The sequence below is a fragment of the Encephalitozoon cuniculi genome, chromosome X (genome assembly GCF_000091225.2).
Source record: "Encephalitozoon cuniculi GB-M1 chromosome X, complete sequence".
Lineage (NCBI taxonomy): Eukaryota > Fungi > Microsporidia > Unikaryonidae > Encephalitozoon > Encephalitozoon cuniculi.
In genome coordinates this window covers 16,548-38,807 of record NC_003236.1, presented here as the reverse complement: position 1 = coordinate 38,807, position 22,260 = coordinate 16,548, and the positions used below count along the sequence as shown (strand labels likewise).

The following is a 22,260-nucleotide window of genomic DNA, read 5'->3' as shown; positions in this document are numbered from 1 at the left end:
GTCTCAAGCGAACTACTAAGATTGTAGGATGCTGAAGCCCACTGACCTATCAGCTGGATCTGTTCGTGCAGCTTCAGATATGCATAAAGCACACAGTAATCTATGGGACAACACTTAATATGCAGGTTTGGGCCCTTTGAACAATGAGCTCAGGAACTCAGCACAGAATAGACGAAATAAAGGAAGTATTCAGCGAGATCAAAGAAAACATTGGCGAGAGATCGTCAAATAAAATTAGGAAGAACTCCGTTCTGCTGGAAGTATGTGTGCCTGGAACCTGTGGATACGACGGGTGCAGTAAGTCAGCAAGAAACAGAGAGTCCGAGCTCCTTGAGAGAATAAAGGAGTTGGAATCAGTGATAGCAAAATCAAGCAGAGTGACCTATGACGATGGAGGATGTTCGAATACTGAAAACATCAAAATTGCAGTGGATGAAAAGAACACTGAGATCCAAAGGATAAGAGAGGAGCTCGCCAGGATCATGTCCGTGAATGATGATCTCCGGAAAGACAATGCAGAGATGCAATCCCATCTGTATAAATACAAGGAAAAGGCAGAAAGGCTGGAGGAGGTTGAAAAGGAGTATCTGAAATACAAGGAAGCTGTATCAAAGCTTAAAGGCGAAATAATGGACCTCAAGGGATCCATCCGGATGATTTGCCGCATAAGGCCCAACATGCCCGGTGGAACAGGATCTCGGATGGAAATATCTGACGAATCTCTGAGAATTGAGACGAATGGAAAAGAGTATGTTTTTTCATTCGACAGAGTATTTGGGCCGGATGCAACCCAAAGGTGTATATATGGCGAGGTGGAGATGACCCTCCATTCTGTATTAGAAGGATATAGGGTTTGTGTGTTTGCATATGGACAGACAGGGAGCGGAAAGACATATACTATGGAAGGCATTGGCGATGATCCAGGGCTCATTATTCAAGCAGTAAGAGGCATCTATCGAACTGTCGGAGAAATGGAGGCCGCAGGATGGTGCTTTGATAATACATGCAACTATGTGGAGATATACAACGAGGAAATAATAGACCTGCTTTCTGAAGACATGAGGAAAGTTGCAATCGTCCATAAAGGTACAGATGCTAGCATAATGGATTGCAGCAGCATACCTATTCATGACATATCCGGAGCCATCAGTTCGTTTCAGGATGGGGCAAGGAAGAAAAGAGTCGGAGATACCAGCTGTAACTCGAAGTCAAGTAGGAGCCATGCTGTTTATATCCTAAACGTAAGGATGAGGAACGAGACTTTGAAGCAGCAGAGAGAAGGGGCCATGGTGCTTATAGACTTAGCAGGGTCTGAAAGATTAAACGCTTCAAAGGCAGAGGGAATCAGACTAAAGGAAACACAGAACATAAATAGAAGCCTATCAGCATTAGGGGATGTCTTTAATTCTATTCTTAGGAAAGACAGCCACATTCCGTTTAGGAACTCAAAGCTTACGCATCTATTGCAAAGCTTCTTGTCTGGAAACTCTAGAACGATCATGCTTGTCAACATCTCGCCCGCTGCAGACCACTTCAACGAAACGCTGTGCTCGCTGAGGTTCGCAGACAAGGTTGGACGATGCAAGCTCGGCTCCATCAGGCGCAAGGTAACAAGCACTATTTCCGAATAGGGAGGGATCATAAAACAGAAATGTTTATCCTAGACCACGGCTTGCATAACTTTCGTATTTACAAAATATAAATGGCCTGTTTCGTCTTTTCCTGAAGCCTCCCTTCTCCGATTCTTTCTTGGCCCCGCAGCTGCAGAATGTTTTTCTTTGACGGTCTCCAAGAGAGTCGCCCTTGCTTTTATGGTTGGCCAACAAAAACTTTAGTTCTGTTTGGGGAAGTCCCTTGAGCCTTAGGTACTCCTTCAAAACCTCATTCAGAAATTTCTTGTAGGGTATCATGGGTCCAAAGTAGCAATGGCTTCTTAGCGATGAAGAGTCGATGTTGTCGTCGCATAGATAGAACTTCCCCAGCTCTGCATCAAGAGCATTGGTTCTATCCAACGAATTTGACACAACCCTTCCATATGTTATTAAATAGGATTCCCCCAGAATCTCTCTGTCCTTGATGGCCGGACTGCTCTTGAGGAAGCCGTTCCACAGGGTGTTCCTCAGTCCTGCCTCCTTGGAAATGATGGTCTTGACTCTATGAGAAAACTGTGTGGAAGTCTCGTCTTTCATTATGCGGACTGGCTCCATCCATGTGATTTCGGCTTCAAGCCTCCACCTGGTCATGAGATAGAACATATGCATGGTAAATCCATGGCTTCTTCTGTTCCAGTAGGGATCAAAGAGCCTTCTTTGGAATCTTATTGCGACAGGACACACAGCCACCCCAAGCTCAAAAGGTCCTTTCTGGAACAGCACTGAAAACTTATTATTGACGCATGTCCCCTCGGGAAAAATCAGCATGGGCGCACCCCCAGACCACACATGTTCCTTGACCTTCTCCACAACCAGCTGCCTATCGATCTTCTCGCTTCTTTTGAATGCAATCGATCCATTTCTTATTAAAATCGACTTGAATAGAAATCCAAACAGTCCTCCGTGCCTTTCGGAAACACATGCGTGGGGAAACCTGTGGCTACTAAGGAGGAAGAGATCCACAAATGATGTATGGTTTGCAACATATATGTGGGGCTCGGAAAGCTTCTTCTTTTCTCCAAGATGTTTTATCCTTGCATTCATTGCAAGCGTTAGAGATTTCGCTGCAAACATCAGTGCGCTCTCCAGATGAATGCTCTTCTTTGTAAACGCCGCCCTAAGTACCATCAGCAGAAAAATCATCACGCAGAGGGCAAGGAATACCAATCTTATTGGAAATAGGATGAAGTATCTTATCACAAAGGAGAATGTGTAGAATATCCCACTCGTGTCCATTTCTATTGTCGACACTGGTTGGAAGCATCTTGTGAAGTCGTCATTCTCAAGTGTGTGGCTTCCCATCGATACCATGTCCACTGCATCATGCAAAAATGTTCTTTTTTTCACCACCTCTTTCATCTCTAGGCCTATTTATTTGTTTTTTATGGATCTGACGGTCTCTGGGATAAACATTCAATTCACGGTCAGGGTGGTTCTGTAGGACCACACCCCTAAGTGTGGCATTCCTTTAGATACAGAGATCTGTAGTACAAAAGCATCACAGAGGGTTGCCCGATGACACAAAATGCTCCCCAAAAAAAGAAGTTTCCCAAACTCGGAAATCTCTTTTTAAATGACTCTGTGACATGGATAAGAGGAACTTGAAGAAGCATTGTTATCAGAAACCACCCAGTAGCCTTCTTTATCGAGATGGAAGCGACATACTCATGGACCAACCCGGATATCGTGAATATGACCAGCCCTGCCTTTTCCTTGGACACTCCTCTGCTGATCATGGGCGTATAGACGTGCCTTTTGAACCAAAGGTACACGGGCCTGTTCCATAGAGCCCAGAACTCCTTTGCAGAAGATGCATTCCACCACTCCTGGTAGAAGCATGAGTCATAGAACAACGTTATGTCAGCAACTGCATCCAGAAAACAGTAGAACACTGTGTAGAAGAATATCAGAAACAGGATTATAGTGCTTATCGAAAGATTGATTATGTTTTCGATCACTATTGTTACGTCTTCGAAGTCAACTATTCGGTATATGCTGGGAATTGCATACTGGTCCATAACAAGGACGAAGAGAAGAAAGCCCAGTAGAAGCTGTGCAGTCTTCAAGAGGATGTCTCTGGTGCTTCTCCTGGCTTTCATAGGGAAGTCTAGTTGGAAGCAGAGCGTAGGGACAACCAGGAAGTACAGAAAGTGCCTGACTCTCAACATCCCTGCTGTATTGGCCTTTTTATCTCTTCTGAGCTCCCAAACAACAAGATGGAATGATATCAGCTTGGCTATGTAAACAACGTCAAGTATCATCGACCATCCTGAGAAGTAGATGTGCCGTATATATTTTAGATTCAAGTATGCAACGAGTACCTCGAAGATACCTAGATTCAGACATATGTGCAAAGTTCCAAGCTCTCTCGCCTCTATATAGAACCCAAGGAGTGAGCGCACAAAGCTCATGAAAATCGTCAGAAGAAAACACGAGCATTCCGTCAGAGAAAGTGTTTGGAGAGGCAATGACATAAGAAACCCAAACTCCCTATTGTTGTCTATTATGAATCTTCCCACGCTCAAAAATGCAATTATTACGGCCAAGTTTTTCAGCCCGTATATTTTACTTTTGCCTCTATGAATTCTTCCCGTGGTGTGCACAGACAGCGAGTGGGAAGAAGCATTTCTTGGTGATGCAGAGGGATTGTTCCTCATCAGGGATATGGAGAAATAGTCTTTTGTTTAAGCCGTATCAGTCAACATGGCAAGTTTTATATCCTACCCTCGCATACCAGTAAAAAGAGCGACCTCGGCGAGATTCGAACTCGCGCTCCCAGAAGGAAATAGATTAGCAATCTACCGCGTTAACCACTTTGCTACGAGGTCTTAGCCTGCGAAGGCAACAAAATGAATACGGGCACGATGCATTCATTCTAAACGCCATTCGAAAGCCCATCGAATGCCAAGGTACTTCTGTGAGTTTTGCAACAAGATGCTTCTAAACGATAGACTAAGAAGCAGAAGAATGCATTGTGGGGGTGCAAAGCATGGCTTGATGAGAAAGGCTTACTATATGGAGATGTTTGAGAAAGAAGACATAGCAGCCGAAATGGCTTCCATCCTGAGGGATATAAAGACTGCAGGAGAAAAGGTTGAGTGTGAGGGCTCCAAAAGCACGTCCTATCCCCCTTTTCCTCCAGGAGACTTTTATTTGAACCTTGCTCTACCGGAAGAGCCTAAGGGATTTAGGCTTCCATCCGGATTTGACTTTCGAGACAAGAAAAACTTTCCAGAGAACATCACTGAGGCAATAGAGAGATACACGTAACTGCTCAATAGGATCGATTCGTTACACACAACGATTCTGGTATAACTTCCATCTAAATAAATTTCTTGAAATAGTCCTTCTCCGATGACGTTTCTATGTGATGGAAGAATCCAAAGCTTCTTCGAGACCAACGGAAGAAGAAACCACAGATCTTTTGTCGTTTTGCTCGGAGAGAATGCAAAACTGCAGCTTCCGACCGTCCACAGGGTTCTGCAAGGCCACTCGCACGGCCCCGTGGAAACAGTAGTCTGGTGCCACAAGAATGACATAACAAAAAAGGTAAGCCGAAAAGCCTCTGGGAAAAAGCAGAGGGGAGCTGTACAAAACGAAGAGTCCGAGGACGACTTGTCTCTGTTCATAAAATCTAACGACATAGAATTCATTGAGTATAAGGAAAGTGAAAGAATCTTGGGAAGAACCGTCGACATGCTGATACTGCAAGACTTCGAGGCCCTGTCTCCCAATCTGATAGCAACGAGCGTGGAAACTGTTAGGGGAGGTGGAGCTATAGTGCTTCTTTTAGACAGCACATGTTCTATGGAGACACTTATATCTCACAGAGTCGACATTCACGAGAAGATCGGAGAGTTTGAGCCGAGATATAACAAAAGACTGTTCAGATCACTGATGAATTCAAGGTTTGCGCTGTTCTTGGACGATAAGCTCAACATGTTAGATGGCGTGAGCATGCCTGACATCCAAAATCCGGGTGTCGTCGAGAGGAAAGCTACTCCATTAGAACCCCACAGCTCCGGCAATGAGGTTTTGAAAGGCCTTGGGAAAACCGGAGACCAGATACGCATCATCGAGGAACTCTTTAAAGCCTTGGAACTAAGAGAAAGCAGAACGATATTTTCCATTACTGCATCAAGAGGAAGAGGAAAGTCCGCAGCACTGGGCATTTCAATAGCCCAGGCAGTGAATCTTGGCCTCCTGTCTGTGTACATTGCATCCCCGGCAATTGAAAACGTCAAGACAGTTTTCATGTTCCTTATCACTGGTCTTGAAAAGCTGGGATATAAGAGATACGTTGACTTCAAGATTATATATCAGTTTAGGGGAAACAAGAGGTTTATGCAGAAGATAGAGTTCACTGGTGGAAGAAAGCAGATTATAGAGTACTTCAACCCGCTGGATGAGCTCAAGTACTATCCAGACCTGCTGGTGGTCGATGAGGCGGCAGCCATTCCTCTCACATACCTCATGAAGCTGATATTCCCAAACTTTGTTATCATGGCCACAACAGCTAGCGGGTATGAGGGGACAGGAAGGGCTTTTTCTGTCAAGCTATCGGAAACCCTCAGAAAGAGCAGCATTGAATCAAATTCCTTCGTATACAAAGAGCTGGCGATGAATGAGTCCATTAGATACGGCCAGAATGACCCCGTGGAAGACTGGCTGTACAGAGCACTGGTGTTGGATGCATCTATCCCAAAGATTGAGGGATGCCCAAGTCCGTCGGAATGCGAACTTTTTTATGTTGACAAGAGCATCCTGTTCTCCGGAAAATCCCCTGCAGAAAGGTTCCTGAACGATCTGTTCTCTCTGTTCATTTCCTCCCACTATAGAAACAGTCCCAACGATCTCCAGATCTTGGCTGATTCTCCAAGGCATGAGATATTTGCCCTTGTAACCCCAGTGGAAGACAACGGAAGGGACATTCCAAAAGTGATTTGCTCTCTTCAGATCTCTTTTGAAGGCAGGTGTAGAAGAACCGAGCATTTGAGGGAGGGTAACCTAATCTCCTGGGTTGTTTCCGAAGAGCACCTAGATGCGTCGTTCTTAGATGCATATGGTGCCAGGATAGTTAGAATAGCTGTTCATCCTGAATATGTTGGAATGGGATATGGAACAGCATCCCTGAACTTACTAATCAAGCACCTTTCTGGCCATGGCGAGGACATCCATCTCGCTAAAACGAAGGGTGGAGAAGAGGGTGTTCTTTTGTACAGCTTGTCCGATGTATCATTTCCCCGTGTCGACTGGATGGGCGCTTCGTTTGGTATGACGGAAACTCTGTACAGATTCTGGACAAAGTGTGGTTTTGCACCCGTGGGGATAAAACAAACAATTACACAGGAAACCGGAGAGCATTCTGCAATCTTCATTAGATCCCTATCCCCCAATGAAGATAGCCGAATACAGAGATACAACCAAAACTTCATGTCCAGGTTTGTCGGGCAACTTTCAAGTAGCTTCAAAGACTTTACTCCATCTTTGTCCCTATCTCTGCTGAGCAACCCTGTGACGGGGAAGGGGCCGACGACATACTTCTCCTCAGACGACATTCACAGGATCAGAATGGCGTCTACTGGAAGAGTGGATTTGAGCCTTGTGGTGGATCTCATCCCGGATATATCCAGAATGTACTTTCATGGGAAGCTCCCCCAAGACCTATCGGTTCTTAGAAAGTCTGTGCTATTGATGATAGGATGCCAAAATAGAAGCGTTGAGGCGGTTGCAGAGCTTCTTACTCTCAAGCCATTCCAGGTTGTCAACATTCTGACCAAGACACTGTCGATTCTTCTTGACGACCTTGAAAGAAATTACGTGGCTAACTAACATCCTCGGCCTAAAAGTACTAGCCTACAACTATAAACGAATAAAGGCAGTGGATTTATTTGGCGATATTTTGGTAAGTACAAGAAGCCTTCCATTTGGCACTACCATTGCAGGACATCAAGGAGCTAGTCGGCACAGAAGGGAAACTTGGACCTTAAAGTGTATGCCTGCGCCTCTTTGACATATTTGAGGAAATCCCTTGCTTTCTCTATGTTTGTCTCTGAAATGCCCTCGAATGAGTGGGTGGACAATATGTTCTCGTCCTTATCAAAGACAACAACTTCTTCCTCGTGCATAAAGGAGCTACTAGCATAAAACATCGACCTGAGGGGAATTCCCCCGTCTGCGAGTGCTAAAAGCGCCGCATTCACAGCACAGAAAAGGGTGTTCCTTGTTTCTCCTACAACGTTGAAACTTATCTGTATGACCTTGCAAGCATCCAGCTCCAAGATGATGTTTTTGGAAAGAATTTTCTCGATTACTCTTGAAAAGTACTTATCATAAACTCTTCCGTTGATAAGCACCATGTCCCTCCACCGGACATCCAAAATAGCCCGGTCGGGGTCTTCCTGCCTGGATATGGCATCTGATGGCCCATGAACCACGCAAAAGACGGTTGTATTATTATACGAGAATCTTGAAGACCCGGTGCAGTGGGATATAACACTTACCATTGACTTTATTCCGTCCATCCACAATGGGTTAATGGCCGGCTAGAATAAATTCTTCCCTGCTGAATAAGGATAACCAACTTTAATTGATCTGCTCAAATTCACTCCATACAAATTACGGTTTTCTGTAGTCAAAACCTCGGGAATACTTCCTAACCCTTTCATTTTTAGCAAGCTCTCTATACTGAATATAATACTTCCTGGCAAGCTCGGCATAATAAGGCATGTCCAACTCATCCATTGCTCTTATCAGATCTTCTCCAGTAACAGTCTTCCGGGCCTCGGACTCGCATATTTCCTTAGCTCTGCATGTTATTATAGCTATAAACTCCCCGGCAGACTTTTGCATTATCTCCTTTGCGTCCTTAGCAACTTTTGCTTCCTTCGGAATAGGCTTCTTCATGATCTTTGATATGTTGGCTATTGGAAGAGACCTGTCTGTGGGTCTCAACCCTCCGCTGAACTCATCCATTGGCTCTACCTCTCTGTTGACTTTTATAGATCTGTTTTATTTTTGGGGTCCTTGGTTTCAAAAGTAAGATCGTTTCACGACAAAGACCTTCTCAGACTTATGAAACCTGTGGGGCAGCTTGGGACTCCAGTAAAGAACAACGGAACATTTTTATTCTTCAAAGCGAATCCTTGGTGCGATATTCATTCCCATCAGCTCCTGAATCAAGAGTTTGAAGGCATACGGAATCTCAACCATGCTCACATTCGTGGTGTTGTTACATCCCTTGCATTCATTCACCTTGCTTCCACCCATTGCAAGAAGCCCGCAAAAGTCACACACATAGCAAGAGTATGCATCGCTCACATCCATCAGCCTTTCTTTCAGAAAAGCAGATGCCCCGTGGGAAATTATACAGTCTCTTTCCATTTCTCCAAACCGGAGCCCACCATCCCTGGACCTTCCCTCAACAGGCTGCCTGGTGAGTATCTGGAGCGGGCCTCGAGCTCTAGCATGTATCTTATCGTCAACCATATGCTTAAGCCGTTGGTAATATGTCGGCCCAAAGAACATCTGAGCTCGGAGCTTTCTCCCTGTCATTCCATTGTACATAACCTCCAACCCCCTTTGCTGGAAGCCATACGACTTCAACCTGGAGGATATCCCGTCAACAGTCACGCCACTAAATGGTGTTGCATCCCCCTCCTCTCCACTCATTGCACTAACCTTGCCCAGGAGACATTCAATCAAATGCCCGATGGTCATACGGCTGGGAATCGCATGCGGGTTTATGATTATGTCCGGAACTATCCCTTCAGAAGTAAAGGGCATGTCTTCCTGCCTCAAAGTAATTCCTATTGTTCCCTTCTGCGCATGTCTAGACGCAAACTTGTCTCCCATCTGGGGAATCCTCCCAGACCTTACCTTGACCTTGGAAAACTTGTATCCATCCTTGTTTGTAACAATAACCGTGTCAACAATTCCTGTTTCCGTTCTACGCATTGCAGTGCTGCTGTCCTTGTACACATAAACAGGCGCCTCTTTGGTACTTCTTTCAGGGTCCAGTATGGGCGTTATCTTTCCAATAAGAACATCGTCCCCAGTAACCCTTGTCCCGGGGCTTATAAGTCCATCATCATCCAGCTTGTTGTAATTCAGGTTCTTCATCCTCAGAACAGCCCCTCTGCTAGGCTTGCAAAACTCCTCGTTGACACCAGGCCTTGACATAGACTCCTGGTCGGTGTATGTCCTATAGAAGAAACTTCTAAACAAGCCTCTATCAATGGCACTCTGATTCATGATAATGCTATCCTCCTGATTGTATCCAGAATAGCACGCAATTGCAACCAGAGCATTCTGGCCGGATGGAAGCTCCTTGAACCGAAGATATTCCATACTTTTTGTTGTCACAAGCGGCTTCTGAGGATAGAACAGGATATTGCTCAGCGTGTCCATCCTCAGCAGAAAGTTTGTTGCATAGATCCCCATCGCTTGCTTGCCCATTGCACTCTGGTATGTGTTACGAGGACTCTGATTGTGGTCAGGAAACGGAATGGTTGAGGCACAAATCCCCAATATCAATGCTGGATGGATCTCACAGTGAGTATAGGAAACACTCACGTCAGACGAGTTCCTAGACTCGTCGGCAAGAATCTTCGTGTTCATCGCTATCATAGACATTTCTTCCTCCTCAACATCCAGAAACTCAATAAACCCCGAGGTAACCAAGTTATCCCATTTAATTTCTCCCCTTTTCAATTTTCTTATGTCTTCTGCGGTAATGACAAGCTTATTATCTTTGACAACCAGTAGAGGCCTACAAGGCCTTCCAGCATCTGACTGTACCCTGATTTCTTTTTCCCGAATATCTCGGACGATGCTAACCTCCTTATCCATCTCAAGGCTTCGCCTCAATAACTTGAGCGATTTTATCAGACCCACAGGATCTGAATGAATCCCAACCCAAACTCCATTCACAAAGATCTTGGTTGCTGCATCCAGCTGTGAAGTGGATATCTCCTCCAATGATTCAACACCACACTCTTCTAAAAACTCAACCAATGGCCCAGAAGATGACCCAACAGAGATATACGCCATGAGTGACAGGTTCTTTACGAGGCCACACGCCTGGCCCTCGGGCGTCTCCGCAGGACAAACCATACCCCAGTGTGTGTTATGGAGCTGTCGGGGCGCTGCCAACTTTCCTTCCTTTTCAATGGGTGTGTTGACTCTCCTCAGATGGCTAAGAGTCGAAACAAAGTTGTATCGATTCAGAACCTGAGCAACCCCAGCCCTCGTCTGCATCGCCTTTGCCTGGTCTCCCCAGTTCCCTGTTGCCAATGCGTACCGAAACCCCTGTGTAATTATGCTTGCCTTCAGTCCAAGAGCTATATTGAACTCTCTTCCATTCTCTATGCACTTTTGCATGTGTCTCGTTGTATCCACACACAGCTTCTTAAACAGGGTTCTGAAGAGTGATGCAAGTAGAGGCCCGCTGAGGTCCATTCTTTTCTTTCCGTAATGATCTCTGTCGTCGGGGTTTCTTCTTCCTAACGCCACAAGCAAGAGCCTCTGGACAATATATCCAATAAAGTAGGCCTTTTTGGTTTCACAAAACTCCTGTGTTCCAATGTGGGGGAGGACTTCCTTTGCAAGAAGGTCCTTGGCCATCACTATTCTTTTCTCCTGTGGCGTTCCTATAGGCGCAGACCTCTTTCCGATGTAGTCTAGCGCCACATTTTGGTCCTGAACAACGGTTCCCTCCTCAATACTTTCTTTCAGGAGCTCAAACATCTCCTCATCGTCTTCGTAAAGAATATGATCAATTATCTCCTTGTCTGACAAAAACCCCAACGCCCTGTACAAAACAAAAAGAGGGACGTCTTGCTTAACCAATGGCAGTGAAACCCTTATCACCCCCGGGGATCTACAAAGCTTCATAGACAGGGTGCTTGGGTTTCTGGAGCTCTTTTCAGGAACAGACCGTATTTCTGCATAGTGTGTATAGGTCGCAGGCTGTGCCTTCTTGAACACATAGACAGTGTTACTTGCCATTCGTTCCTGGGCCACAATGACCTTTTCAGATCCATTCACTATGAAGTACCCCCCTTGATCATACGGGCATTCTCCAAGGTCAATGAGGTCCTTATCGCCTAGTCCATAGAGAACACAGTATGATGACCTCAGCATCACAGGCAACGATCCAAAGGGAACCCTTGAGTATTTGTGCTTGTCAACAACTCCCAGCTCAGACAAAGTCTCTTTTGTAACATCGATAAACAGAGGAGATGCATATGTTAAGTCTCTTATGCGGGCTTCATTCGGAAAGACTGTGATCGTCCTTCCGTCAGACTCGGTGTAGACAGGTGGTTTGGAGACATATATCTGTCCAAATCTAACGGCTATTCTCTTTTGAGTCTCTATCCCTGCTGTGGGTGCTGACTGGACGATTATTACCGGGCTTTCATTAATAACCTCCTGCATCTTTGTTTTAACAAACTGATCAAACGAGTCGAGCTGCTGTCTAACAAGTCCTTTTTGCTCAAAGAAAGAGGATATGATCGACCAGCTATGCTCTTTTGTGAAAGCAGACTCCATTGGGGGATTGAGCTTTCAAAAAATAAATGAAGGGGAGGTGTGGAAGCATCTTTCTGTGGCTCCACAAACATCGTTAGCATAGGGGCCCTGATGCTCGGGGTATTCCGCTATGTCGAGTCTGAGCGGCATTTCTATGGACCGAAGGCCTAGAGCAATTTTTTAGGAGAATCCTGGAGCCCCAAAATGCAGAAACCAATCCCTCGGAAGATGTATATTCTTGTGCCTGATAAGCCTGCACAGATCCAAAACGAAAGCGCAATAGCAGCAAAAACCATATCCTCCGTGATAAGAACGTGCCTTGGGCCCCGTGCAATGCAAAAGATGGTACTGACGAAGATAAACTCGATAGAGCTGACCAATGATGGCAACGCCATTCTTAGAGAGCTTGACGTCGCACATCCATCAGCCAGGTCCCTTATAGAGCTGGCAAAGACACAGGATGACGAGGTAGGAGATGGAACAACATCTGTTGTGCTTCTTGCGGCCGAGATTCTGAACGAGATGACCTACATATTAGACAGAGACGTCCATCCAATAAGAATCTGTAAGGCTCTAGGAAGGGCGCTTGAGATCTGCATCAAGGCGATTGATGGAGCGGCCATATCTCTGGATTCCAATGAAGAGACTAAAATCAAGATCATCAACGGGAGCGTGGCATCGAAGATTTGCAACATCCTTAAGGTTCCTATCGGTAATCTTGCTCTAGAGGCCGTGAAAAAGGTTTACGTAAAAGAAGAGAACAAATGCGATCTCAAGAACAATATGAAGGTAGAGAAGGTGCTTGGAGGGAATCTCATGGAGTCTGAGGTTGTGGATGGGGTACTGATCAACAAGGATATTATACATCCGCAGATGAGAAGGGTCATTGAGAATCCAAGGATTGTTATAATTGAGTCTCCCCTTGAGTATAAGAAGGGGGAGAGCCAAACAAACTACGAGTTTTCGAAAGAAAACGACTTTACAAGGGCACTTGAGATTGAGGAGGAGCAAGTCCGTGAGATGTGCGAAAGAATAATTGGGGTGAGGCCGGATATTGTAGTGTGTGAAAAGGGCATTAGCGATCTTGCACTATCGATTTTGTTTGAAAACAACATCACGGGCCTTAGAAGATTGAAGAAGACGGATATTTCTAGGCTGAGCAAGGTGTGTGGAGCTCGTTCGGTAAGCAGGCCTGAAGATCTTGAGGAAAGACACGTCGGAGTCTCTTGCGGGCTATTTGAATATATCAAGTATGGCGAGGAATATTATTGCAAATTCAGTAGATGTGCCCATCCAAAGGCATGCAGCGTTGTTATACGTGGTCCGACAAAAGACATTCTTGATGAGCTTGAGAGGAATTTCATGGATGCAGTCAAGGTTGCTAAGAGCATATTTATCAGCCCTAAGCTTTGCCCTGGAGGAGGGGCTGCCGAAATGGCAATGGCGCACGAGCTGATGCAGAGCGCAGGAGACAACGAGGTGGAAGCTGAGGTTTTTTCAAGAATGGCATCCGCATTGACAATCATTCCCTCTATACTCCTTGAGAACTCAGGAGTTTTCAATCCCCTGGAAGCCATCACTCTTTTAGAGCAAAAGCATAAGGAAGGTTCTTTCTATGGAGTCAATGGAACAACCGGGGAGATTGTTGACACAAGAGATCTTGTGTTGGAGCCATACGCAGTGAAGAGTCAATGCATCAAATCTGCCGTGGAGGCGGTGTCACAGCTTCTAAGAATTGACGGGATAATCGAAAGCAAGCGCTGAATAAAATATTTAAGTGAAAGTAGACGGCTTCTCCCTCTCCCTCTTGATTCTGATTGCTGTTGTCCAAATTTCTTTGGGGGACCTTGAACCTCACGTAATCGCCTTTGCCCCATACAAGCACGGATGGTCTTCATGCAGGAAAACATAAAAGAAAAGATTGACTCCATTGACGCATTAATGAGACGATTGGACGAGGACAGAAACATATCGGTGGTCGATATCCTCAAGGAAGAAATACTTAAGCTCAGGAAGCTCAACGAGGAGTATAAGAAGATGCTGGAGTCCAAAAAGGTCATGCACAAGGATCAACTTCAAAACAAGATTAGATACTACCTTAAAGACGGATCGACGTATGTTGTCAAGAGCAATCAGTACAGATACCTGTATGATGCAAAAACCAAGACAATCACCTATGAGTTTTCGAATGGGCAGATTGAAAAGACGTTTCCCTCAGGCCTGAAGGAAATTAGACATCCGGATGGAAGCATCACAATAAAAAACGGGCCTAGAGATCACGAGTACATTAAATAGCAGACCTTTTAATTGTTGAAACCGGTGAAGTTGGCCTTGAAGAAATCCTGAGCAAATGCCAGGATAGTAACAGTTCCCTCCTCCCCTCCTGAGCAGTACAGCTTTCCGGAAGGATGGACATCTACAGAATTTATCGTTCCAAAGTGTGTGCTGTAAGATCCGATCTTCTCGCACGTTACAACGTCGAAGAAGTTTGCCTCAAAAGAAGACTTCCCCTTGGTTGTAGTTACGTCCCTTGCATTGATCCCTCCAACACAAATGACCTTATCATTAGTGTTGAATATAGCTGCACAGTTCACCGGCTCTTCGCATACAAACGTCTTTTGGACAGAGAGATCAAGAAAGTCAACAATCTTTGACTGCGAGTCCGTAGATCCCGTAATGAAAAAAGTTCTGCATCTACTTGGTCTAATGTTGTTTATCTTGGAAGTGTGGATTCTCGCACTTTTTATGGTCTGCAGGTTTCTGAGATCTACAGAGCTAATACTTCCTTTCGAGTCGCAATAAACCAGAAAATCCTCGGATGCATCCAGCAAAACCTTCACAGGAGACGAGGCAGGCGTGAGAACTTTTCTAAAATCTTTGCTCCTGGTGTCAAACATCCCAACCAAGGAAGTCTTTCCCATGGAATCGTCGCTGCATACCAAGCACAACGTTCCATCCCGATAAAAATCCAGCCCTTTGACCACAACGCCGACATCAGCTTGGGCCTTTACCTTTCCAGTAGGAACATCCCATAAAATGATAGACTGGTCGGCACTTCCCGTCATCAAAGCATCGCTCTTATTGTCTATAGCAATGGAAAATATCGACCCTCGATGCCCTTTGTACTCACCAATCACCGATCCATCGGCACGAAGAAGTGTGGCCGTGGAGTCCTTCCCTGCTGTGAATATCAGGTCTCCATCGTAATTGAACTTGACCTCCGTTATAGGTCTTTCATGACATTTTATGTTCAGGAAATATCCTTCATCTCCTACCGAAAGGCCATCACCCATTATCCCCAAAGAGAGAAATTCGAAATAAGCAAAAATTTCGGAACATCCCGGCCTCCGCTTCGGCTGATAAGGCTCATTTAGCATATGGCTTAAAGGCTCTGTATCTGGCTATTGGTCCAGAGTGCAGCTTCTCCACCTTGCCATCAAACACGAGTATATCTGCCAGCGTCTCTAGGTCGTCAAGTCTTAAAGGAATAGACAGGATATTCACATTCCTGACATAATTCATTATATCCTCTAGAGTTGGATTGTCTTCATATTTGGGGAGCTCTTCCCTACCAGCCAGGTTCTTTTCCAGAAACAGTTCAATAATCTCCAAAATTCTGGCTACACACTCCACATCTACATCGTTGTCATGAAACCATGTGCCTCCCGTAATTTCTTCAGAAGGAACCTGGTCATATAAGACATACACCTTTCTGTTGTTTTTGAGGCATTTGACAGATTTGATAATCCTCTTACTCTCCATGCTTCTGAGGACCTTCCCAACCAAGTTGTGTGGCATATTGGTCTTGTCTTTTATCACCTTCAGCCAAACTCCCTCGCCTCCGCTCTGGCTCACTAGGTTATATATCGTAAGTTCATAATCATCCACGTTTATTGGAGACGGCTTGTAATACAGAACGCCCTTATCTCTAAACAGACTAATCTCCTGGCGCTTTAGACATGCATTCAGCTCCTTAGCAACATCTGCCTTCGACATCTGCGGGAACTCCGAGGACAGCTCCTCCTCGACCACTCCTTCCGGACGGCTTCTTATGAAATCCAAAATGCCTCTTATCATGGGATGAAAATTTCTTCTACATCATGACTCATCAATTTCGCCGATCCCAAGCTTCAAAAACTTCCTTTTCTTTGGTGAAGGAGAGCCTCGTCTTTTTTGCCGTGCACGTATCCCTCCACGTCTTGTTGCCTTTCTTGCAAGCGGAGTCTTCAGGATGGAGCTTTCCTGCACCATGCTATCCTCAAAACTGCTAAAAATCTTTTCCATTTGCTTATAGAAGTCTATCTCGAAATTACTCTCACAGAAATCCAACCTCGCAGCAATGGTGGTTTTGCAACAAAGCTTTCTGAGGAGTTTTCCTTGGTTCTTCGGGGATGCCTTTGCAACCAACGGATGCTGGGATAACAGAGGCGACCCGTATGTCTTGATACCGTACTTCATCACCTCCGATGGAGTCGCTCTTACCAAGGAAAAAAGACACCCCATCTCTACGATAAACTTGAAGAAGAGGTCATCTCCCATCAGATTGTGAAGATATCTAAGCCTGGTTCTAAGACCGTTCTTGCACTGATCTATCTCGGCATCAATCACTTCAATCTTTTCGATGCTTGAGACAAGGCTCTTTTTTTTATCTGCATCGAGGGATCTTCCAATAGTGATCACCATTTCTATTTCCATGCCATAAGCATATTCCTGTAGCTCCTCTGTCTTTTCTTTGTTTAGTGATGCAAGAATACAGCACACAGATGCATAGTCATCCAAGCATTCCAGGTCGTAGTCAAGAAAAAGCATGTTTTTTATTTGAGTCTTAACCTCGTGCAGCTCCTTTATCTTTTTCTTATACATTTGAAGTGCATTATCCATTAGGGGATTTTAGGTCCACCAGATATAATGAGTCTACCAGCCTGTTGGTGGATATTGATTGCTCCCACTGTGAGCTTTTGTAGTGTAGTGGTTATCACGTATCCTTCACACGGATGAGGTCCTCGGTTCGAACCCGAGCAAAAGCATTTTCGCAATCTTTTACACCATGCGTGTTTGGATTAAAATCATGGCGGTCTGGACACCCATGGACTTTGACTTCCAAGAACCAACATTGCTCGTCTACGACCTGATTCATGGCACGAAATTGGGTAATCCCGAATCCAGAGAGCACCTTGAAAGATTGCTTATTGATAAATGCATGTATGACCTCTACAGCTTTCTTGCCGAGAAAGGTGTGCTGAAGCTCGATCGCGGACGTATGAAAACACTACTCCAAACCAAGAACGAGAGAATTGAAGAGCTTGAGAGGCTTCGGGAAAAGGAAGTGGACAACGAGACCTATGGAAGCGAGATTGACCGAAGGATTGCAGAGTTCTACTGCCAAACGATGGACATCCAGAACGGATTTGAATGGATGAGAAGACTTATGAGAGATGACATGTCGTTGTCCTTGAAGATGGACATTTTTCTCTGTAAAATCAGAATGGGTTTGATTGTAGGAAACAGAAAAGTTGTTGAGGAGAGCATTGAGGTGGCCGACGACATATATGAGAGAGGATGCGATTGGGACAGGAGGAACAGATACAAGGTGTACAAGGGAATGTTCAAGATGATGAGGAGAAAGTTCAAGGAGGCAGGGATTTTGTTTAGTGAGATATTACCGTCATTTGAGTCGAGTGAAGTGATAAGCTACTCGCGGGCTGTGCGATATATGATATTCTGCGGCCTCCTTAGGTTTGAAAGGAGAGAAATTGAGACGCGCATTCTTAAGTGCAGTGATGTGATAGGGAGTTCCGAGAAGCTTGGAGTACAACTAGCAACTTCGCTGTTCGAGTGCAACTATGGGGATTTTATGAACGATCTGTACCTGTTTTGTAAGTCTCTTCAGGATGACGTATTTGTTGGGAGGTTTGTAGATTTGTTTTGCCGGGAGATGAGGTTGCGCGTATACGGGCAAGTCCTCGAAAGTTACCGATTGATGCTGCTTGAAAACATGGCACAGACGTTTAGGGTGAGTGTGGAGTATGTTGAGCGCGATCTTGGAGAGTTCATAGTTGAAGGCCGGCTGTGGAGTAAGATAGACCGCATCTCCGGGGTTGTTGAGGTGACTTCCAGGGAGGAGCAGGATGTATCAAGTGTTGTTGGATATGGATGCGACGTTGTACGGCGTATTAAGAAATGTGTCAAGTAAATCCATCTCTTTTTATTCCCTGTATTTGTCATACACATCATCATAGGCTCCCTCTGAGTGCCAGAAAAGAATGCACTAAACTTGACAGGAACATCCTCTTATCAGGTATCGATCGATGGCCTAGGACTATTGGTAGCATCTCTCCTTTACAACGATTTATGACTCTAATTTCTTGATCACATGGATCGAGGGTTTCCGAAATGCATTGCGAATAAGACAGTGATTGGAATTGGGACAGGCACTACAGTTGAAAGATACATAGATGCATTACATCACGACGCGACGTATGTACCCTCCAGCATTAGGACGGCACTGATACTTAGCGAAAAAGGCTTTACCGTTTCAAGTCCTTTGGCCCATGGAGTCCTAGACCTATACATAGATGGGGCGGATTACTTTGACAAGAATGGGAACATGATTAAGGGAGGGGGAGGGGCATTGACCACAGAAAAGCTGCTTTACTCCATGGCCAAAGAGACCATTATAATAGTTCAGAGTCACAAATACAGGGAAACATTTGATGGATGTTTTATTCCTGTTGAAGCCATTCCCACATCTCTTTTGAAACTTATTTCAACCCTAGAAGGAAGTGGGTTGAAGTATTGTTTAAGGGAGACTGATGGAAAGATGGGACCATTGATCACCGACTTAGGGAACTGCATAGTTGATGTAGAATATGACGATGTATTTATATCATCGTGCAAGAGCATTTGTGGTGTTGTAGAGCATGGGCTGTTCGAGTCGGTTGGAAATACCACAATTGTCGAAGAAGATGGAAACAATTGATTTTGATGGATTATATATAGGTCGATGCTAGGTGCACAAAAAACATATCAGATCCTAAACCCCTAAATGGGATACTTTTGTGTATTCAACAAGAAAGGATTGGTTGTCCATGAGGAAGGAAGGATGCCTGAATATCTCAACCAGGTAATAGCATCTCTGGACATGTCCAGGCTTGCTGATTCAAGAAAAATCAGAAACCAGATTATGGAATATGAAATTAGAGGTCCACTTGTATATTTGAGCATATCCAGGACTCCCAGTCTCAAGGCAGCTGTTTGCGATTATCTTGGTGAGAGTGAGCAGAAGACACATCAAGAGGATAAAAAGAAAGCAGACAAAGGGCATAAGAAAAGAAGGTGGGAGGATGCAGGAGACGAGGGGGGGCTGGATTATTCCACTTCTTCAAGTGTAGTGAATTATTTTGTTGATGCGGTTAAGAAGGCCACAGTAAAAAAAGCATTTGGGCTGTTCAAAGGGGAAATAGATGTAAACGAATTGAAAGACAAGATGACTACGCATTTGATAAGCAAGAATGTAAGCTACCAAATAACCAAAACACTTGTAGAGGATATCATGTCGGAGCTGGCAGAAGAAGAGATAAAAAGCGTTTCCGAGAAAACATTTAAGGAAAAGATGGCCAATGTGCTCAGTAAGCTTATTCCATCTGTAGACCACGAGGAGATGCTGGACAGAATAAGAGGGCACAAGGGGGTGTTTTCTATTTGCTTCGTTGGGGTGAATGGAGTTGGAAAAAGTACATCTCTGGCCAAAATATGCTACTGGCTGCTGCAGAACAAGCTTAGGGTGTACATAGCTGCATGCGATACATTCAGAGCGGGGGCTATTGAACAGCTCAAAACACACGTGGAGAGATTCAAACTAGGAGGCCATCTAGTCGGATTCTATGAGAAAGGATACGGAAAAGACGATGCCTCTGTCGCAAGATGTGCCATTCAGGAGGCCCAGCATGAAGGATATGATGTTATTCTGATTGATACAGCAGGTAGGATGCACAATAAGAAGAACCTCATGGCTTCTCTTACCAAGCTAATGAAAATCAACAGGCCTGATCACATCATATATGTGGGAGAGGCATTGGTTGGATCGGATAGTCTGGACCACATTAGAGAGTTTAACAAAGCAATTAGAGATGCAGATCAATCAAGAAAAATCGACAGTATACTTCTTACGAAGGTTGATACGGTAGATGACAGAATAGGGCAGATCCTGAATATGGCCTTTTCTTCCCACGCTCCCATTTTATTCTTGGGTGTCGGGCAGTCAAACTCGGACTTGTCCAAGATAGGGTCCGAAGATATTGTAAGCAGTCTTATGTCTGATTAAGGTCCTTTGCCCGCTCAAAAACAACATTGTTTCAGGTAGAAAATGTAAAGCTGAAAAATAAATTTAATTCAGATTGTACCTATCTTGGCAGCGATTTCAAGGGCAGCACCTTCGTCAGCAAAGCTAACATATGCCTTTTTCCCATGCTTGTTTATCAGGGTGTTGACCTTCTTAACCTTACTCCCATAGAGCTCCGTGATGGCCTTCTTGATCTCCGGTTTGGTGGAAGTCTTCTCCACATAAAAGACCAGGGTGTTGAACTGCTCCATGCATCGGGCAGCCTTCTCTGTAGTGAGTGCATGGAGGATTATGTCGTTGGGAGTGTTCCTTGGCATCTTTGTAACGAGGTTTCTAGGATGCTTGAAGTTCTTCCTCGGGCTTTCCATTGAGGGCTTGTGCAGAAGAGTTTTTGTCGGGTTTCCTGGCCTGAGGTAGTTCGGAATGTGGACAAGCGCCATCAGCCTTTGTAGCGCAGTGGTTAACGCGTTCGGCTGTTAACCGAAAGGTCGAGAGTTCGAGTCTCTCCAAGGGCGTTTTGTCGGTTTGCACACAGCATATAAGTCTTTCCTGCATCCATAACCCTGGAAAATGGATACAAAAGGAAGTCTAGCCGATAAGATTGACATATTCTTTCTATTGAAGCAACAGAAGCTTATCACCAAAAAAGAACTGGGTATGCTTCTCCCTACACAGTCGTATGAAGATTATAGGGTAAATTATTATAGAAGAAGAGTTCCTGAGGTATTTGACAGAAACTTCAGAAAGGAATGGTTTATATATAGGTACCTGGACGATTTCTTTTGTGAAGAGAGGAGAAAGGCGATTTGGAATATCTACAGCTTTAAAATAGAAGGCCCATGCATAATAGCTAGAAATATATCTGACGATGTGCCCGGTTCTGTTATAAACTCTGCATTTTCCCAGTGTGTGAACCTTGAAAGGTTTTGGATCCAGCATCAGACATCACAGAACGGATTCTCTAGACTGTGCTATATCATTCTAAAGAAAGAGGCAAGTGTACAGGAATCCATAGATTTTATGAGGTCTGTCCTGGATAGAAAGCTGGGTATAGAGCTTGAGGAATTTGATATCTCAGGAGTGGTGGAGCCTAAAATATTATCTGACTGTAATGACTATGATACAGCAATGTCAATATTCAGCTCCATGTGTAGAATGTTTGATATAAACGAGGAGGAAGTACTTAAGAAATACTCGTCGGCATTAGGAGATACCTCCACCAGGCAGAATACTGCCGAATTTATTTGTAATGCACTCAAGAATGTATTTCTGTACTGTTATACATGTGCACACCAGTATGACGATCCTCTTGAAATGATGATGGGGTGTAGAAACCACAAAACAACAGATGCTGCTGCAAGAAGAAGAGAGTTTTTATCCAGTCACCAAGAGTTTGGGTATCTCGACGTGAAGACCAAGGAAGAAGAGCTTAATAACATGACAACAATCGTCAATGAAAACCATTACAAGTGCGGATTTTGCGGGAAGGCATTTGAAAGTGAGAAGTTTATATTTAACCATTTCAACAATAAACATGAGAACGAAATCAGGCGGATCGAAAAAGGCATAGAAAACTTCAAGAAGTTTATCTGTCGAATTGACTGTTTCGTTCTAGGGATTATTGAGGGCACAGATGATGATAGAATTCCGAAGTTCATCCTTCCAAATATCAAAGACGACAGAGTAGTGTACGATATGGGGGCTGTGTTCAGCGGGGAAATAGCCATCGGCAAGTAA

General features: G+C 44.6%; 18 protein-coding genes and 3 non-coding genes across 21 annotated transcripts; 11 read left to right on the top strand and 10 right to left on the bottom strand.

Moving 5' to 3' along the window:
- Nucleotides 1-143: 143 nt before the first annotated feature.
- On the top strand, nt 144-1,631 carry ECU10_0320 (uncharacterized protein; the record flags this gene model as incomplete). The annotated part of the gene is made up of 1 exon (NM_001041980.1): nt 144-1,631. The coding sequence occupies one exon, from the start codon at nt 144-146 to the stop codon at nt 1,629-1,631; it is 1,488 nt and encodes a 495-aa protein (NP_586147.1).
- Nucleotides 1,632-1,655: 24 nt separating this feature from the next.
- Nucleotides 1,656-3,011, bottom strand: ECU10_0310 (uncharacterized protein; the record flags this gene model as incomplete). The annotated part of the gene is made up of 1 exon (NM_001041979.1): nt 1,656-3,011. The coding sequence occupies one exon, from the start codon at nt 3,009-3,011 to the stop codon at nt 1,656-1,658; it is 1,356 nt and encodes a 451-aa protein (NP_586146.1).
- A 92-nt stretch (nt 3,012-3,103) lies between these two features.
- ECU10_0300 (acyl-CoA cholesterol acyltransferase) lies at nt 3,104-4,309 on the bottom strand (the record flags this gene model as incomplete). Its single annotated transcript, NM_001041978.1, has 1 exon — nt 3,104-4,309. The coding sequence occupies one exon, from the start codon at nt 4,307-4,309 to the stop codon at nt 3,104-3,106; it is 1,206 nt and encodes a 401-aa protein (NP_586145.1).
- An 89-nt stretch (nt 4,310-4,398) lies between these two features.
- On the bottom strand, nt 4,399-4,480 carry ECU10_0295. Its single transcript has one exon. It is a non-coding gene; the product is annotated as a tRNA-Ser (tRNA).
- A 73-nt stretch (nt 4,481-4,553) lies between these two features.
- ECU10_0290 (U1 snRNP-specific protein C) lies at nt 4,554-4,922 on the top strand (the record flags this gene model as incomplete). Its single annotated transcript, NM_001041977.1, has 1 exon — nt 4,554-4,922. The coding sequence occupies one exon, from the start codon at nt 4,554-4,556 to the stop codon at nt 4,920-4,922; it is 369 nt and encodes a 122-aa protein (NP_586144.1).
- An 84-nt stretch (nt 4,923-5,006) lies between these two features.
- On the top strand, nt 5,007-7,484 carry ECU10_0280 (uncharacterized protein; the record flags this gene model as incomplete). Its single annotated transcript, NM_001041976.1, has 1 exon — nt 5,007-7,484. One exon carries the CDS (start codon nt 5,007-5,009, stop codon nt 7,482-7,484), a length of 2,478 nt encoding a protein of 825 aa, NP_586143.1.
- Nucleotides 7,485-7,609: 125 nt separating this feature from the next.
- Nucleotides 7,610-8,176, bottom strand: ECU10_0270 (RNase PH-like protein; the record flags this gene model as incomplete). The annotated part of the gene is made up of 1 exon (NM_001041975.1): nt 7,610-8,176. One exon carries the CDS (start codon nt 8,174-8,176, stop codon nt 7,610-7,612), a length of 567 nt encoding a protein of 188 aa, NP_586142.1.
- A 94-nt stretch (nt 8,177-8,270) lies between these two features.
- ECU10_0260 (Hap3p-like protein) lies at nt 8,271-8,627 on the bottom strand (the record flags this gene model as incomplete). Its single annotated transcript, NM_001041974.1, has 1 exon — nt 8,271-8,627. The coding sequence occupies one exon, from the start codon at nt 8,625-8,627 to the stop codon at nt 8,271-8,273; it is 357 nt and encodes a 118-aa protein (NP_586141.1).
- Nucleotides 8,628-8,777: 150 nt separating this feature from the next.
- On the bottom strand, nt 8,778-12,203 carry ECU10_0250 (uncharacterized protein; the record flags this gene model as incomplete). Its single annotated transcript, NM_001041973.1, has 1 exon — nt 8,778-12,203. The coding sequence occupies one exon, from the start codon at nt 12,201-12,203 to the stop codon at nt 8,778-8,780; it is 3,426 nt and encodes a 1,141-aa protein (NP_586140.1).
- A 183-nt stretch (nt 12,204-12,386) lies between these two features.
- ECU10_0240 (uncharacterized protein) lies at nt 12,387-13,946 on the top strand (the record flags this gene model as incomplete). The annotated part of the gene is made up of 1 exon (NM_001041972.1): nt 12,387-13,946. The coding sequence occupies one exon, from the start codon at nt 12,387-12,389 to the stop codon at nt 13,944-13,946; it is 1,560 nt and encodes a 519-aa protein (NP_586139.1).
- Nucleotides 13,947-14,069: 123 nt separating this feature from the next.
- ECU10_0230 (uncharacterized protein) lies at nt 14,070-14,477 on the top strand (the record flags this gene model as incomplete). Its single annotated transcript, NM_001041971.1, has 1 exon — nt 14,070-14,477. The coding sequence occupies one exon, from the start codon at nt 14,070-14,072 to the stop codon at nt 14,475-14,477; it is 408 nt and encodes a 135-aa protein (NP_586138.1).
- An 8-nt stretch (nt 14,478-14,485) lies between these two features.
- On the bottom strand, nt 14,486-15,475 carry ECU10_0220 (translation initiation factor eIF3 subunit i; the record flags this gene model as incomplete). The annotated part of the gene is made up of 1 exon (NM_001041970.2): nt 14,486-15,475. One exon carries the CDS (start codon nt 15,473-15,475, stop codon nt 14,486-14,488), a length of 990 nt encoding a protein of 329 aa, NP_586137.2.
- A 73-nt stretch (nt 15,476-15,548) lies between these two features.
- ECU10_0210 (DNA-directed RNA polymerase III subunit C34) lies at nt 15,549-16,259 on the bottom strand (the record flags this gene model as incomplete). The annotated part of the gene is made up of 1 exon (NM_001041969.1): nt 15,549-16,259. One exon carries the CDS (start codon nt 16,257-16,259, stop codon nt 15,549-15,551), a length of 711 nt encoding a protein of 236 aa, NP_586136.1.
- A 21-nt stretch (nt 16,260-16,280) lies between these two features.
- On the bottom strand, nt 16,281-17,063 carry ECU10_0200 (uncharacterized protein; the record flags this gene model as incomplete). Its single annotated transcript, NM_001041968.1, has 1 exon — nt 16,281-17,063. One exon carries the CDS (start codon nt 17,061-17,063, stop codon nt 16,281-16,283), a length of 783 nt encoding a protein of 260 aa, NP_586135.1.
- A 73-nt stretch (nt 17,064-17,136) lies between these two features.
- ECU10_0195 lies at nt 17,137-17,209 on the top strand. Its single transcript has one exon. It is a non-coding gene; the product is annotated as a tRNA-Val (tRNA).
- Nucleotides 17,210-17,268: 59 nt separating this feature from the next.
- Nucleotides 17,269-18,375, top strand: ECU10_0190 (uncharacterized protein; the record flags this gene model as incomplete). The annotated part of the gene is made up of 1 exon (NM_001041967.2): nt 17,269-18,375. The coding sequence occupies one exon, from the start codon at nt 17,269-17,271 to the stop codon at nt 18,373-18,375; it is 1,107 nt and encodes a 368-aa protein (NP_586134.2).
- A 180-nt stretch (nt 18,376-18,555) lies between these two features.
- ECU10_0180 (ribose 5-phosphate isomerase) lies at nt 18,556-19,161 on the top strand (the record flags this gene model as incomplete). The annotated part of the gene is made up of 1 exon (NM_001041966.1): nt 18,556-19,161. The coding sequence occupies one exon, from the start codon at nt 18,556-18,558 to the stop codon at nt 19,159-19,161; it is 606 nt and encodes a 201-aa protein (NP_586133.1).
- A 66-nt stretch (nt 19,162-19,227) lies between these two features.
- ECU10_0170 (uncharacterized protein) lies at nt 19,228-20,505 on the top strand (the record flags this gene model as incomplete). Its single annotated transcript, NM_001041965.1, has 1 exon — nt 19,228-20,505. The coding sequence occupies one exon, from the start codon at nt 19,228-19,230 to the stop codon at nt 20,503-20,505; it is 1,278 nt and encodes a 425-aa protein (NP_586132.1).
- Nucleotides 20,506-20,573: 68 nt separating this feature from the next.
- Nucleotides 20,574-20,891, bottom strand: ECU10_0160 (uncharacterized protein; the record flags this gene model as incomplete). Its single annotated transcript, NM_001041964.2, has 1 exon — nt 20,574-20,891. One exon carries the CDS (start codon nt 20,889-20,891, stop codon nt 20,574-20,576), a length of 318 nt encoding a protein of 105 aa, NP_586131.2.
- Nucleotides 20,892-20,965: 74 nt separating this feature from the next.
- On the top strand, nt 20,966-21,038 carry ECU10_0155. Its single transcript has one exon. It is a non-coding gene; the product is annotated as a tRNA-Asn (tRNA).
- A 55-nt stretch (nt 21,039-21,093) lies between these two features.
- On the top strand, nt 21,094-22,260 carry ECU10_0150 (uncharacterized protein; the record flags this gene model as incomplete). The annotated part of the gene is made up of 1 exon (NM_001041963.1): nt 21,094-22,260. One exon carries the CDS (start codon nt 21,094-21,096, stop codon nt 22,258-22,260), a length of 1,167 nt encoding a protein of 388 aa, NP_586130.1.